Source organism: Anas acuta, chromosome 2 (assembly GCF_963932015.1).
Source record: "Anas acuta chromosome 2, bAnaAcu1.1, whole genome shotgun sequence".
Taxonomy (NCBI): domain Eukaryota; kingdom Metazoa; phylum Chordata; class Aves; order Anseriformes; family Anatidae; genus Anas; species Anas acuta.
In genome coordinates this window covers 26,141,188-26,158,455 of record NC_088980.1, presented here as the reverse complement: position 1 = coordinate 26,158,455, position 17,268 = coordinate 26,141,188, and the positions used below count along the sequence as shown (strand labels likewise).

Genomic DNA, 17,268 nt, shown 5'->3' with positions numbered 1-17,268 from the left:
AGGCAAAAGTCCTAACTGGTAAAGAATAAATAGACTCTTGTTTTTTACTTTGATGCAAAGATGAGCCCCATGCTTAAAATACAGGCTTAGATCACAATTTCCATGAGATTCGGCACTGCTTACATTATAACTGTGCATCTGCATATGGATAATATATTGAAGAATAGGTTCCACCCAACTCATGTATTCTTAAAAATAACGGATATAACAATTGTGAGATTTTATTTTAAAATTGATGGTAAAATACTAGGATTTAGACACATTTAAATGCATTTCTTCAATATGATACCAAATATTTTCACCTAAATTACAATCCAGTATTATTTGCAAGTTTAATATGTAATCTATTGTGTATCTAGACTTTTTTTTCCCCAAGATCTGAACATTGCCAGAATGAATTTAAGACTAGAAAACTGTCAGTGAGAAACTACTGCACGTTTGAAAACATATAAGTGTATAGATAAGCTGTTTGTTTTTATTCCTTTCATTCTAGATTTTTGTAATCTTAATTTTCTCCTCTGTAATTTTCACTTTCTGATATTTGTCATACACTTAAGATGTCTCCAAAAAAAAAACAAAAAACAATCAAGAAAAAGAAGACTCAAAGCTATTACTCAGAGATGGAAAAGTGCCACTTGCCTCAATTGGTGTTTTGCATTTAAGCCACTGTTCTGGTGCCATCTGTGCTCTGTTTAGCGGATCTGTTCCACTCTGAAAGGATTGGCAAAAACAAAATACCTTCCTTGTGCTACTTGTTTTCTGAAGCACATTATAAGCAAGATGGTTATCAGCATTTAGGGAGGGTTTGTGCCTCTCAACAAGACGCTCACTTACACGCAGACTCTCACATACAGCAGAATGGCCTGACATCACTGTGGATTCTTGTATTCGGAGCTGGGCTGGTAATCATAAAATAAAATGCCATAATGCATTCAGCGAACAAGGAGTTTGGCACCACTGCTGGAGCTCAGCCAGATACTTGGGCTTGCATTTACACTCCCAAGCAGGCTGACACCTCAGACTTCCAGTCTACACCAATAAAAAGAGCAACTATGACCTCCCTGGGAGCAGAACACTGTCTTTCAGCTGCCTGGCAACCTTAGCAGCACTTCTCAGAAGGGCATGAGTTTAAAAAACTCTTTTTTTTAAAGGTATATTTATAAAAAATTATAGACATGGTAATATTTAAAACCTATGTATATTTCAACATCCTTCTTAAATCAAGGCTATATTGCTGAACGTATTTAATAATTTGCAAAATCCACTTGAAATTTAAATCAGAATGGACAATTCTGGCATAATTTTAATTATAAGGATATATAACAGGACAAACACCTTGTTGATTTTAATTCCATAGAATTCAGCTAAGTAAATCAGAATTTAAATTCATCCAATCTGCTGAACTTATTTCATTTATTTGAAGTCTGTCCTTTTGATTCAGGTCTACTTTACAGGATATGATCTCCTGGCAATGTAATGAGCCTTGTCATTCGCACAGTTTCTATGCTACAGCTACAGAAATCTTTCTGAGTCTGGAAATTTATGCCGGTTTACCAGAAGGGTCACTGTGAACAGCAGGCAGTATCTGCGAGGACAAAAGGTCACATAGTTAGAAGCTTCTGCTGAGCCTATGAATTCACACAGATTTACTGTAAGTGCTGGATAGCATGAAGTGTCATCTTGAAAATGCATTAATAAAAAACATGTTCAGGAGGGGGAAGGCACAAGGCACTTTGTTCTTGTAGCAAACCCTGAAGCGGTTTGAAAATTCTTTTCAAAAAAATATTTTTTTTATTTATTTAGTTTTTACACCAAGAATATGTCTAAGCAACAAAACAGAACTCAGATGATCAGAAATGTTATCAGGTCCTGCAGATGCTTTAAAGGAACTGCAGTACTCACATTGGGGCACTTTGATCCAAAGGGATGTGTAGATAAGGAAAGTTTTCTCAAAAACTTCAGGGGGCTTTGGAAACAGTCCTCTAAAGGACAAGGCTATACTTATTAATCAAATCTAGTAAAGACAATCCATAGTGTTTCAGAAGAGGCAAACAGCTACCAGGAAGGCCAGAAGCTACAATACTGTCTGGTATTATTCAACTGAAGAAGGTGAAAAAAAGGCAAATTTTCACATTTGTGTCAGAGTAACTGACTACCTAGGAGAAGAGTTGATGCTTTCCTTCCTTTACACAATTTATTTTGTGATAGTGTACCTATGTGTATGAACAGAAACAGCAAAATCCTTCCAGAAGAGGAGGAGATTTTTGCTACAAAATAGAAAATTGAAAGCAAGAACTCACTGTATGACAGTTATCAAAATGTTAGATTTTCTCACATCAACAGTTAAAATGTCAAAAATGTTCATAACACTACTATCTGTCTTTTAATAGACCAGCTTAGATTTATTCTGCTTTAGAACTGTTAGATCTGGGGATTTAGTGAAATCTTTCCAGTAGCAAGAATTTGCATTTTATGGACTTGAAGAAAATTCCTAAAAAAGGAGTTACTGAAATAGCTACTCAGAGTCTCTTTTTATTTTACCAGATTAAACATAAAATTGTGAATGGGTATTTTCTGAGGAGCTTTTCAGCAGGCTTGTGAGGAAGAAAAAGTCTACATGTACAAACTGTACCAGTTTAACTACGTTAAACAGTTTAACATTAGAGATAATCTCACAAAATTTAATTAAATCAAGATGAGATTCTATACAAGAGAAATTCTGCTTAGGCTGAGCTGGCCTTAGCAAGTAAGTTGTTTTAAAGACTAATAAAATGACCTGTTTTTTTTTCTAAAAGCATTAGTGTATTAGTCCCCCAAATCATCTGATTATCTGACTAAATATATGCATGATATGCCTGGAAAAAGCTACAGAAAAATAATTACTGCTGATAATCTAAATGGCTAAGTGGGGCTTTAAACATTAATATTATTTTCTTCTGGATGCAGCTGGGGCTCAGGTTTCCAAGGCATTTTATGAAGCACCCTGGGAATGGCAATCTTCCCTTCTCCTTTAATTTATAGCATGGAGATGCTTGCTAATGAGAAAAATAATCAAAGATCTGGAGGACTGAACTCTATCCATCCTTCAGGAATGAAAGCACAAAAATCCTTAATGATGCCACAGGCTCACATGCTAAAAGGATTGCAGATGATTCTAATTAATATGGACCATTCTGACTTTGTAACTGGCACGCACTGAGAAACACTCCTTGCTTTCTAGGTCAGATGTGCAGACACTTGAAAGCGACTGCCAAATATCAGTCCCGAAGGTGTCTGCTTATGTTTATAGGCTAAAAAAAAAAATCGGCAGGGAGAGGCTTCAGAAATTTTGTGCTAAATATACACCAAATGTAAAGGAGTAGGATTATGGTTGTTCTTGTGCAGGCACAAAAGGAGGGAGCAGGATGCAAGAAACCCACCATTTCCTCCAGCTGTATGTATGGACCTATATAGGGCAAGCCCCGACGTTTGCAAGCAGCTCCATGCAGCATTCACGCCGAGCAGTCTGTGCTCTGTGGAAAAGGATTGGCCAGCACTGCTCCTGTCACGTAAATGGGTTGCAAATGGGAAGTGTGAGAGATATGCTGCTTTGCTTTAGAAAGCAGAGAATTTCTGTGAATTTCAGTGAATTTCTACAGCAATGATAGCTGAGGCAGCTCAGATGTCCCTGGGTCACTCCTTCACACACACCAGGAAGATTCAGGCCAGGAAGACTTAAGGCATAATTTGGCCTCTAACACTGAAAGAAAGTGTAAGATGAAACTCATGTGCCAAGAGATCCCAAGGAGGGTACCATGTTAAATATAGGAGAAAATTGAACAGCTGGGATGTATAATTCTGCCTTATCTTGTAATGACAAACATCTCACCCCAAACCCAAACCCACCAAAACAGAGCGACAACCCCACGGGTTACCTCATGGGCCTCTAGCCACCAGACAAACCTTTCTGTTGACTCTCCACTCAGATTCATGTCTGTGCTGCACAACAGTCCCTAGGGTTAAAAACCTTCTTTTTTTGAATAAAACACCATTCAAGTGAAGATCACCATAAAGTAGCTATTTTCCCTTGGTCTTTCCTGCAGCTCTCTTCAAGTCTTTACATTGTTCCGTGCTTCCCTTTGGCTCAGCACATTTATGAAATATGTATGCCAGTAAAACAGCCATTTAAAAGCCATTTTGCACATATAAACTGGTCTTAAAATAAATAAACAAATAAATCTGATACTAACAACGGTTAAAGCTGCTGCTCCTGGGGCAACACAATATAGACCCACTTGTACCGGTCACATTTATGGAGGATCCCTGTCATCTGCAAAATGGGTAACACAATGAAGTGTGGAGAATTTAACGCTAAGCAGCAATGATGAACAGCATCAGTGCAGAGAACCTGTCAAACGCACTTACTTAATGATAAAGTAGCTGAGCCTTAGGCAATGTGGCTATGTGGCAGTGGTTTTAGCAGATCTTACAGAAATGTGTTTTTATTACGGTCTATAAGAGATGTTTTCTGTACCTAAAGAGAGGACAGAAAATATGCTGCACAGACTGTAAAAGACAATCCACTACAATAACCCAACCTTCCTGTACAACTGAACTAGAGAACAGGATCCAACCTCTTCCTTTGCCTTCTGCATGTGTCTAAACAGCAAAGCAGACATCTAAAAAGGGGAGTGGCATCCTGGTACCCTTTCTTCTGCTTGTCAGTGTGTTTTATTACTGACTATGTCAGGAGTTGTTTAAAAATAAAACAGTGAAAATAAAAGCTGAGTTGCAAAGTCTGTTTTTCAGGCAGAAAGTCTGAAAAGCACAGAATGTAAAGACTTCAGTGATATTTGGATACACTTATGAGAGATCAGCAAACAAATTCTTTACAATTTTAATTGTTACGTGGCAAAGAACACGTTTATTAACTAGATGTACCTTTTTTGACTTGGCTGACAGTGAGCAAGGTTACACACAAAACTGCAAAAGGGTAAATATATTGTTTAAGTAAGTGCCATGCACTGACTCATTCAGTGCCCAGATGCTCCAGAGCTACCTCCTTCCCTGTGACTGTATTATCTGAGAAAAAAGAAATGTTTGTGTTTGAGATTCAGACATGATGCAATGTAGAGTTACCTCAAGTCCAATGTGTGTGTTTAGGCACTGTATAAAAACAGAACACTGAATAACTGCACAAAAAGGAGTAAATACCACAGTGCAGAGAAAAAGGTCTGGAATTACATCTGCTTCTCCCTGCATCAGGTCAATACAAACTGAGGGTAGACATCAAGACAGTGAAAGAAAACATATCGTGAGGTATTCTTTTTATACCCAAGGGGCTCAAAGCATGCACAGTAGATGGAAGAAACTCAGAGTCACATTCGATGAAAACTTACACAGATGGAGACAAATATTGTCAGCAAACTTCAAAAGAGAGTAAGAGAACAGAAGACATGCTCTTGATTCCCTGTCAGTAAGAACATCCAAGCTGATGTGACAGCTGCTACTGTGCTGTCTGGAACACAATCTGGGGACACATTCAGAGGTCACAGTCACTGCAAGATGAACTGACACAGTGGACAAAAAAGCATGCCAACAGCCCCAACCAAAGGCGATACAGCTCCCCCGAGAAAAGCCCTCCAGCATCACAGACAGCTGTTCTATTCCTAGGATGGCTGCAGCTTTTCACTTAGAAACAAAAAAATGCAGTGATGATGAGACAGCCAGGGTTACGTAGTGGTCTAACTCCTATGAGAAATTGCACATTGCTGCTACAGAACTTCTTTGAAAGATTTGATTTCCCTTTATTTTTTTAATTTCCTTTGCTACCTAATGCTATGCTCAAAGTTATTTTCTCACTATCTCTCATTAAATATTTACAGCTTCATCTTTACAAGGACTGACCCTGCAAAGCTTTACTGCAAATAAACTGCAGGCTCTGAAGGAAGCTAACCAATTTCAGTGCATCAAATGCATTTCAAAAACTGTGCTGTCAATGGAGCAACAACATAATCCAGGTAAAAACCATTTAAACTAAGTATTATGTAGTGCCCTAATCCAAGCAAGATCAACAATTATAGAATGCATAGCTGTAGCTAGACAAAAACACCAAAACTAATGGACTGTGAGAGAAATAGTATGAAATAATCAACCTGGATGCTTGAATTATATTACAGAAGATAAAAGACTACACTGAAGTAACCGCTCTCTGATAGCAGCTACCAGAAGATTCAGAATGCTTCCTATCATCTTTGCCTTTGTGGTAGCCCACAAAATAATCAGGTAGCTAAACATATGGGCTGCAAAACATGCAAGTTAGAAATCAAAAGAGCACAGATGAAGTTGCTGCAGAAAGAAAGGCAACCATTAACCTTTACATGTCCAAGACAGCTGAGCCTTTTGCATTTTACTGAGCAGATGGAAGGTGGGAAACCTTATACATAGCCTAATGGGATTCCTGTGTTCCAGTGCAAAACGCACACAGGGAAGTGCTATGTGCATGGAGCTTCACTGCACTCACACGCACACAAAGCCCAGTTCGACAATAACTGGGATGCCACTGTGCAAACCTGTAACTGTATGGTAATGAATCCAACTGGGAACATACAGAAACAGCTAAGGATAAAGGAGAAAAAAACGGGCCAAATGGCTAAATCACACCTTCATCCCCAAATGGAGCTCCTCCACGTGTGCAATACACCAGGCTGAGCACACAGACACCTTACAGATAACACAAGGATACACACCAGAGCAGGCTAATATTAGCAATGGAAGTTGCTCGGTTACAGGAGCACTGTCTTATGTTGAGCTTGCATGCAAAGTGCAGACCAACCCTAGTGCTCTGGCTCTACCTGTGTCAGGGTACTGAGGCTCCTCCAGAGAGCTGGCTTAACCCACAAGACCTAATATTGCACTACATAGCTTTGAAGCACTGTGTAAGGTTTGTCCTTGTACACTCCCCCAGATGAAGCTGTGAGTGCTGAGGAGATGAGATGTAAGAATGTCTGAGGTATGATAGCTAGCAAACCATGCCTCTTCATGGGCACTGGTTTATGACAGTTAAGCAGGGTGTGCAAAGCCATGTGGAAATAGGAAAACTGCTCTCTGTGCAATAGGGCTGTAATGAACTGTTCGGAGCAGCTTGGTAACAAAGAGCAGCACATGCCAAACCTATTTCTTAGGCTTACAGTTATGGTAAAGTCTTCCAGAATCAACATATAACATCCCTGCTTACCCAGAATTGATCCCTACTACAACCAAGAAAAAAAAGTTTCCTGTCCTGTCCGACTGAAAGCATTCAAAGTAATTCCAAGCACCACTGTTCATCTACCACATGGTCTTTCTTACTGTTGCTGTAACACTGTCCTGCCATGTATCAAACGGGACATTGGAATGCTCCTGAAACCTGGTGTTGTCCTTAGTGAAAAGGCTATGACAAATAGCAACATGGTACTAAAGGTCAAGCAGCAAAAAAACAAAACAAAACAAAACAAACAAAACAAAACAAAACAAAACAAAAAAAAAACAAACAAACATAAAAACCTGGGCTACACAGGACAGAAACGGTTCCATAATTTAGTGCTATTACATAGTCCTCCCCACACCTTCTGCTAATAAGCTTAATGTCATCAGGGAAAAGGCAATGTTGTTCGAGCTACTATGCTGGAGATAATGGACAATGGTGCTGCAGGCCGGCAGCACTACTCATGTATAGATCTTCTCCCAAAAGGGACTATTGTGGCCACGTAGCTTTTCTTCCTGTGCAACAAAAAGCTGTATGACTCTTATGAATGAATGGCTGTTTGAGCTATTATCTGCCTGTTGGGCAGGCACATTATCCTGAATGAGAAATGTACAGTGATAGAAGATCCAATGGAGATTTTAAGTAAATCACTTTAGTGATTAATTTGTCTGATCATTAAAATTTTACAAAGTTTTTTCTGGTTTCATATTTGTCTAGCTTCAATGCCAAAAAACTTGCTGCTGTTACTTTTTGCCTGATTCGGTCCTTCTTCTCTGCATATAACTAGTTTCCATAGTGAACAAGTTATCAGCTAGTTTTCATCTTCTAATGTAAAATCAAATGAGGTCTGTGGTTCCAGCACAAGGCCTACCTAACACTGTCTGAACCCTCACAATTTATCAAGAACCTTCCTGAAAAGCGGCTTGGATTTCTAGATATAGCTCAACTATCCTCACTGTTCTGTAAGAAATCACAGGTGCTTGCCAGTGGAAACAAGCCTCAGATATACCTGATAAATAGATTGAGTCTGACAACTGCCAGGTGCCAACATCTCAGAGGAGTATGAGCACGACCTAGTTCTGCACCAGCAACTGTTATCTCACATGGGCACACACAAAGATCTCTTGCTTTCCTCAGAGCTCTCAGTAGGGCCTCTCTTAAAGGCAGTAGCAGCCTCTTTCCTCTCCAAGTTGGACAGCTCCATCACACGTGCATGTCTGAGTGTACTCGTGCACACAAACCCACACCAAACACACCTACCCACACCCAGTGACAAGCTCAATGCCACCCAGTGCTACCCACTGGTTACAGGGATTCCCCGGGGCCTGTAGAACTTCCATTACCACACATCAGTCAGGACAGGCACAAACACCCTTGGCTGTCCTGGTACAAAACACAGCATTGTGAATACCAGAGAGGATGGCAAGCAAACCCGTGGACAGCAAGTAAGGTCTTGGAATTAACACAGAATTCCCAGTACGGTCTCACTAATCCAGAAAATGGATCTAAAATGATACCCCACAATGTAATACCTCGCGAGCTTTGAAGAAGACAGCAAATGAAGTTCTCTGTAAGGATATGTGGTCATGTGCTTTTGTTGGCTGTTGGGCAGAATTCAAAGTGCTAGTGTAGGCCATATTAAAATACATTCCTCCAAGGGTATTTCACTATCTTAAGATCAAAAAATGCTCAGAAGGAAAACAGGAATTTAGAGGTCTCCAGACAACATTGTCACAGTTGCCTGTAGGACTGTGGGGAATAACTTTATCCTAAACAGTAGTCTAAACATTTTTTGTTCTGCTCAAAGTATTCTGACGTGCTGAAGTCTACTGCATTTGCTTATGAATATAGCATTGCACTGTTTACCATGTTTTGAACAGATAAATCTCACAGGCTGGAGCTTTTCCTCCTAACAAACTCCATTCCTTCTAGAGGGTAGACAGGGAAGGGCTGAGCAGCTTTCAGCAACAGCTGTGCAACCTCCTCCTCTCAATGGAAGGTATCTGCATCTGGCTGAAGGGGAACACAATATACTTTCAGCTAACAGAACTGTAATTTTTTTTTAAGCAGAAGGCTGGTGTGGTATTAAACCTGGTGACCTGAAGCTCTGTGAGATTAGCGTTTATGTAGGTAGAAGTATGTCACCTATTCCTTACAACTGTTTACTACAGACAGCCATCACTGTGTTTTCAAGCCATTATCAGAGTTTTTGGCTCACAGATTTGATGAGCTGGTTTTATGTTGAGTTGGTTTAACACACACACACAAAAAAAAGCTATTTGGACCCATGTTTTACATTTTTCAAAATACACAGAATAGTTGCTTGGGCCTCTTCTTACTCGAACACATGCTCCTTTAACAGCAGCATCCTCATTACTTTTTTACTCCAGACAAGTAATTACTCAGGAATTGCCACTTGCATTTCAAATTTTGGCCATATGAACAAAGACACGAAGGTTGCTCTTGTGCCCATCCCTTACACCCTTTTCCACAAGAGGAGAGCCGCTTCCCTCCCACCCTCTGATATCCACAGTTTCTAAGACAAAATTGCCAGTTGGTCCTGGGGTGTTTCAGCCTGCTTCTATACAAGCTCTGCTTTACCACTGCCAGTTCCACACACTGCAATGCACGGTTATGTAGGAGCCCAAGACAGCCTGGTGTTACACATAGAAAGACACGTTCTACAGGACCTCACAGGGGACTGGTTATATGGACAAACATTACTGTAAACAATCACATGAGCAACAGGTACTGTAACTGAGCGCTTTCTCTATTTTTAGCTTATATCTACACAGAATGACAGACTTCTATAGGCCTCTGTAGAACCATAAATTCAGCTTTTCTTTCCAATACAAGGTTCTGTCTCGTGTCTTAAAATCAGCTTGCTGTGTGCACTTATTTACCTCACGTCTAAGACCAGTCTTACAGGATGGTGACACACAGTGGAAAATGCAGAAACGGAAGTACACATTAGATACAGCATGTTCTTATTTATGGAAGCAAAGGTAAAAGCGTGGAATTAAGTGCAAAGTGAACAAACATATTTATTCAACACCATTGTCTCTATGTCTTACCTTCCTATGGGTCCCAGATCTCCAGAGTCCTGGCTGCCTGCGTCACTGGGTGTGCTCACTGATTTCGAAGAGGGAGACATAGGGGTTGGGACTAAATAATGAAAATAACAGGTATCCCATGTTAACACATGCAGCGACTGCACTGATGAAGAGCAGTGTCAGACAAATCAAAACCAATGGACCAAAATGATAGTGGATGGATGATTAGGAGAGTTTGAAATGGTGAAAGCAAATAAGGAAAGGAAAGAAAAAGAAAAGGAAGAGAGTCAAGTGAATTTTAAGTCTTCTAGAAGTGTTAAAACTGACATGAATTTAGACAGGACTGAAAGCCCAATGTGATTCTACAGCTAATCAGTGGAAGAGATATCTGTGGAAATAGCACTTTTTTCTTGCATATATTTTGAAGATGATTTGCAAAAGATTTTAAAGATATGAAGAAATATCAGGGCCTTGTCTTGTCAGAAAGCTGAGTGAACTCTTCTGGTAATGTCAAGGAGGCAACAGAGCAAGCAAACTTTTCAAAATTTCCGTTTAAATTAAAAGCCAATGTCCATTAGATATGTTCTAAGACTGCAGTGCAGAAATGACATCTCAAATAAAAGCTAAACAAGGAAATCCAGCTAGTTAAAATCATTTCCCAACATGGTGAGAATACACATTAGTTTGCGTAGTGATCTTGTTTTCTTAAGTAATTTAGGTTGTATAAGGTTGCCATTTTAGGTGGGACATGATTTCAACACTCAAGGAAAAGTTTCCCTTGGTTTAGATACTATTTGCAAAAGTTCTAGAAATGATTTTCTTTTTGGCTTGCCAGGGCTTTTGAAGCATATTTCATGCAAATCCAGTTTTGTTTCCTTTAACAGGAAAAGAAGTTAATAGCTCAAGGTCAGCCCAAGTTTAAGCTCTTCAGCAAGGAAGTAAAAAAATAAAAAAGTAGAAATATCTTGATTTCTTTTAAAATGGTTTCTCAAAAATATTTAAAATGAAGAGATGGCTCAATTCAAGGTTTAATGCAAGTATTCTTCAAAGCAGCTACACTGAATAAAACACAAAAAGGGGTTTTAATGCAAAAAAATAAGTTTTCCATTTGGTTTAAATCATGTGCATTTCCTTTCATAGATTTTACAGAGTGAAACTTTATACTATTTTGTTATGCTCTATAATGTATAATGACAGACCTGTCAAGAGACTTGGATTTTCCATGTGGTCAAACATTTCACATGGATTCTCACTAGAGACTGTCACAGAAATGACTGCAGTATGAAAAGTGAATTCATCTTCATGACAGTCCTTTGGCAGGTTACAGGTATGTCATGGCTGTTTGTGTATATTCACACACCGTCCATATTCACAGTGGGATCTGAGTATCATATGCATATGTGAAGGCAGAATTAAAGTTTCCTTTGTATATTAATTGTCAGTGTATACATAGGGAATGAAAGAGGATAGAATGCTATTGTTTATCTAAAACGGATCATTTCATATGTGAATCTTCATGTTCTTTTGATAGTATCAAATACATAATAATTAACTAAGAACCAATAATTTACAACACGAATGTGTGTTATTTTTATCATATATAGAAAGATAAAATCCGTGGCTCCTCTTTGAAAGATAAAATGAGTTCATAAATAAATAAATTATATATAAATTGAAATAGAAATTTTAAGTGCTCAAATATTAAAAAATGTATCTGATTTTGTAATATCACTATATAATTTACAAAATATAATTTATGAAGTTCTCACTTTAGGGCCACACAATGTGTCAGCCGGAACTTAATCAAGATAACCAATATTTAGATACTAAAAACTTTGCCACATGTATTTTTAAACTTTGCAGTTTCCACAACTGAAAAGCCACCAACAAAAAAGCAGTAAAGCACATGGAACCAGATCTGAAATCTACAATAATGATCTGATGATAAGTTTTTTGGTAATTGTGATTTGTCTTTTTACTTCTCCTCTCCCATTTTGCTTGATTTTTAGAGAAAATCAATGGGAGCTCCCACACAATTTTACTCCTCCTTCCTTAGCAAATGCTTAATCTGTATTTATGAAACAAAACTTGGGGCTAATGAAGTACAGCACTTATTATATTATTTGTGGGTCATCAGATAGATGTGACAGAAAATCTATTAATCCATCAGAAAAGAAATCACTACTGGTATGCAAAACCGCCTGCGTTACATTCACAAAAATTTCTTGAAGAAATGAAACGGGTGTTTCTGGCAATGATAAGTACTTAAAATGCCATGAGCTGGTATATGTGAATGGTATGGTGGGCATTCAAACAGAAGAGTTCACTTCACTAATACAGCCAAAAATCAAAAAAGCAAAGCATGCTTTATTAGAAAGAACGCATTCATTATGGCAGAACTGAATGCTTCACAGTATGCTCCTCTTAAATACCTAGAGGTGGTTCTGGAGATATACCAATGCTCTGTAACAAAGCTTCTGTCTCTCTTCTTTTGCGGTCTAGGTCAGAATCTTCTTGAGCTGGTTCCTTCTTTTGCTGTAGATCAGCCTGAATTAAAAAACAAAAAAATAATAATAATAATTCATCCACATAGAATGGCTTTCGCAGGCCTACCAGAACCCAGAAATAAGAGAAGCAACATCTCCATTAGCCAGAATCCCTTATATTTGGGTCACCATTCTCTAATTTAGTAGGGCAGATGGATAGAAGTGGTACTCCAGACAAGTGGTTAGAGCAGTCCATTGAAAGAACCAGGCTTGCTGCCCAAGCACACAAAAGAACTGAACCCATTTTCTACTTCATAGTCTAGTGCAGTAACCAGTGAGCTGCAACGCAAAACACAGCTGGCTGTGTCTATTATTTTATCATGCCTGAAATACACCAATTCCAGCAGAGTTCTTATAGACAATGCCTGGAGGCACCTGCCTCTCTATTTTGGATCCTATGTTTACTTCTGTATTGGCTGATCTTGTCTAGCCTCCAAACAGAGAGGTTTCCCTCTCTGTTGAAGCCAGAGGATAGGACATAAGGGACTTGCAGAGTGCCCCAGCCTGCTGTTGTTACTGGTCTAGGTACACTGGCAAACCTAGAAGTTCAGAAGCATCTCCACCTTCTCTGGTTTGTATGCAGCCAGGACAGAGGAAAAAGAACATACCTGAGCTCAAGCTGTTCCCACGAGCTAGCCTGAAGTATCTTATAGTATGTGAGGTTTTAGAAAAGTCTTCTGCACCATCTACTCATCTAACTGAATGTTAGACTTCATTCCTGAAGACCAAAAACTTCAAAATCAGGCAGCACAACACATTTATGGTGCCACACTCAGGCACTACAGCTAATTTGTAGAGTTGGGTGTCCTTAGCTGCATTTGGCTATATGGGCCGAGGGAAAGTTCCAACCACAGCGGGATCTCCACAAGATCTGGTCCCCAGGGGGACAAAGAAAAGAACTTAATAGGTTCCTCAAGACATTAGCTTGTCTCCCATCTCTTTAACTCATTAACAGGCTAGTAACAAACACTGAAAATGTTAGCATTTAAAGTCTTGTTTACAGAGGACTCCCGTAGCACCACTAGAAGCCTCACTGGGATGTGTGTCGGTAATTGCACAAAAATGTCTCAAATGAAAAAAGATTAAAAAGACAGCCAAAACTAGAACGTGGATTTCTTGGATCACATCACATTTCCACGGTAATTCCATGAAATTCATGTACAATATTAAAGTGTCAGTTTAAAAGGAAACCAGTTATTAGTAAAGGATAACAGGTGCTTTAAACTATGGTAAGTGTTGACATTTGAAGGAAAAGAAACATAATCACTTAATGCTTCTCTGACTTTGCATGAAAATGAATATCCACTCCCTGTCAATTCTCACCTCTATTCCACTAAGTGACTGAATAAAAAGAAGTACAAATCCCTTAATGAAAAACCTAATGCATATTGTCAAGGACAAATAAACTAATATGTCAATCAAACTTTAACAGAACTGAAAGATGCACCCATGCCAGAAGATGAAAATGCAATTGCAATTATGTTATACTTAACTGGAGAATAATAATTGTAAATCTGTTGCCTTAGCCAGTAATCAAGCTGGTCTTCAGAGAACAAAATACATATTTAGATTGTAATGGCTTCAAAAAAATGTAAGACGTCTTTCTGTCTTTCTGCACTCTCCACTCCCTTTCCATTGAAGGAAAGCCCAGGAAAAAGCATCGTGGCAAATCAATTTTTCTTTCTACACACACATACACATCATGTTGTCTAAACTGTTGTCATCTGACAGCACGTTGGTTTTAAAAGCAATACCCTCATCCCAACTTTCTTGACAAAAATAAGCATTTTGATTTTAAGGCCAGACTGATGCAGGTTTCAGGATCTCATTCCCCATGACAGATATCTTGGAGTATACAACACTCAGCAAGACCATTCTGCAGAAATGAGCAGGCACTCTGCATATTTACCTCTTTCTTTTTCCTTTCTTCTTCCTTCCGTTTCTTTTCTTCTCTTATCTGAGCCAAACGCTGCTTTTTGCGCTCAAGTTCTGCTTTTAAATCGCTTTTGTCTGACATTTTGATTCTGCTGGAAACAAAATATGGAAACCAATGTGAAAAATAAATAAACATCTTCCCTATCTACTGAAAAAAACACCACATACTTATATCAAAAATAGCACTTCTAAAATTGCTACAAACATACTCCTACATAAATGCTGCCCCTTGGAATACATCATAGCAAGCAGAGTATTTGTTTTGTAATTTTATTTTCAAGAAGTCAGACCAGAACATCACCAACCATGGAATATATTTCCAAATTGTCTTTATTAGAAAACCACCTTTGTGAAGCAAACCCATTTTTGTCTGCTGTTCAAACTAATGCTTTAACACTTTTATGCACTGAAACTGATGTCTTTTGACTTTCATCAGCTTCAGCACCTCTGCCAGCCTGTAAGACCCAGGCCCACAAACAGATTTTGATTTTAGGTACCTGAAAGAGATGTGCCCCAAGCAGTCCGATGTATCCTAGACAACTAGGAATTTTAATGGCAAAAACTGGAAAATCTGGTAGCTTTTGCTTCTGCATGTGCCTTGAGTGACTGTTATCCCAGATTCCCCTCTCATTACACTTGCTCAGCCAGGCACAGCCTGGCAGCCCCGTTGCAGGACTCTCCACCACTCATTCACCCCCCGGTGGAGCACGCTGACCAAGCTGTGGGCAGGAAACTCCTCCATGCTCTCCAGGGAAAGCTGGGCCACAGCACCCAATTTGCCTGTGGACAAATTACAAAACCAGGCAACCTAAGAAAGCTGAACTTGTCTTTAACAAGGTGGCACGTGTTAAAGTCTTGTGCTCAGATCACCCTTCCAAGAGGCAGGAGGTGTGCCTCTTGTTCCTATGGGAACTCCAGTCAAAGAAGCAAAGCTGGCAAAAGCACTTCTTAGCTACTAATAGACCCCCCCTCCACTATTTGGTCTTAAACACAACTCTCTGTAGGAAAACGATGTGAAGCCATGTTACACTCTTCATGTTGTGAAACTCTGTCAACCTACACTGGTGTTACATGAGCCTTGAAACAGAGGAGTAGAAGGATATGAAGCCATATCATACAGAAACAGGGGCAGATCTCTAAAGATATCAGATCTCTGTGATACCAACCCTTTCCTACAGTTTTGAAACCTCACCAGTGTTTCACAGATTCATAATTTAAATCACAGATAATTTATTTATTCTCCAACATCGTAACATCTAATGGCATTATGGGCAGGCATCTAACTGTATCAGTACTGATTTTCCTTTTTGCACTTCACTTCAGACAGCCCTGGCTAATGCAGACATTCACGGAAATGAATGGAAATTAACCTTTCCTTTCCTGTACTACTAATTCACACATCACTTAGCACATCCCCCACTGCAACTCAAAATCAATCAGGTCAATGGCAACGCCACGTATTCGCAATGGCAGTGTATTGTTTGCTCAATGCACGGGAAATTACACGGCAGCTCTCCTTTAATACAAATGAGAACTCCATCCATATTACTCCCTGGGCTGGTTGACAACCAGAGAGTAAATAGAGTTGCTAAAAATTATATGGGACTTTCACTCGTCATCAATTCCTCTTGCAGTCATATGTTTCCCTCTCCTCAAAATGCAAAAAGCATAATTAGCCCACAATGTGGAGGGTGTTGCCAACAAAACATCACCTGCAGATTAAGCAGATTAAGAGACCTAAGAGCAGCCTAAGGGATGCCAGAGGGGTGTCTGTGTGCAGAGCACACCACGGGTGATGATGCTCACCAGCTGAAGCCCACCTGCAGGAGTCACACCCATCCTGCTCAGGACCATTGCAGGCTGTGCACTTACTGCAGCAGAGCTGCCCTTTCTGGCACGGGACCTGCTCGCCTTTCCCAGCTCGGGGCCTCCTGGATCAACCTACAACAACTCAGTGCATGGTACAGCTAGGAAGGACATTAAGCACAGAACAAACCCTACCACCAGGTGCACTAGGAAGACCATTTTTTTATTCCTTTCTCACTCCAATCCTATTCATGATGATACCTAAGCCATACTGCAGGGAGTCTGAGAAAGAGAAATCAAATCTCTCAGAAAATTTGCATTTGGTATCAATAAAACTAAGCAACAGCACCTTCGACAACATTAATTTGTGTGAAGATATTTAAGTGAGAAATGCCTGGAGATTTTTAATGACAGTATAAGTGGTATTTTGCCTACCAGGCTGCTCAGGATTTGCGGGTCTCTCAGATATGGTTGAAATCCCATTTGAAGTCGTTTTCCTAATCTTTTGTACACATTTGAATTCTTATTATGAAGTTTCCCTCCAAGCCCTTTGGACTAGATAGAGTTTTTGCATCCTTTTAGTTCTGCAGTTTGGCAACAGAAAGCGAAATCCCGTTTCTATGCAGAAAATATGCAAATGCATTTTAAGGCTTATGACAGAAACCCGGAGGGTTTGGCATCCCTTTCAAGCTGTTTGTCAGAT

At 39.4% G+C, this 17,268-nt stretch overlaps 1 protein-coding gene across 10 annotated transcripts in view; it reads right to left on the bottom strand.

Annotated features, from left to right (window-relative positions):
- DYNC1I1 (dynein cytoplasmic 1 intermediate chain 1) overlaps positions 1-17,268 on the bottom strand; it is a 188,348-nt gene that overhangs the window by 157,728 nt on the left and 13,352 nt on the right. For 4 of the 10 annotated variants that reach the window (XR_011093777.1, XR_011093775.1, XM_068674000.1 and 1 more), the window contains exons 3-5: positions 14,734-14,851; positions 12,711-12,825; positions 10,300-10,390 (exon numbers count right to left, since the gene is read on the bottom strand). Coding sequence is in view for 6 of the 10 variants with exons in the window: in XM_068674000.1 (XP_068530101.1) it covers positions 10,300-10,390; positions 12,711-12,825; positions 14,734-14,841 (314 nt within the window). In the remaining 4 variants the exon portion in view is untranslated. Of the gene's footprint in view, positions 1-10,299; positions 10,442-12,710; positions 12,826-14,733; positions 14,852-17,268 lie in introns of all 10 variants that reach the window. The other 6 variants (XR_011093776.1, XR_011093778.1, XM_068674002.1 and 3 more) reach the window with 2 other exon arrangements.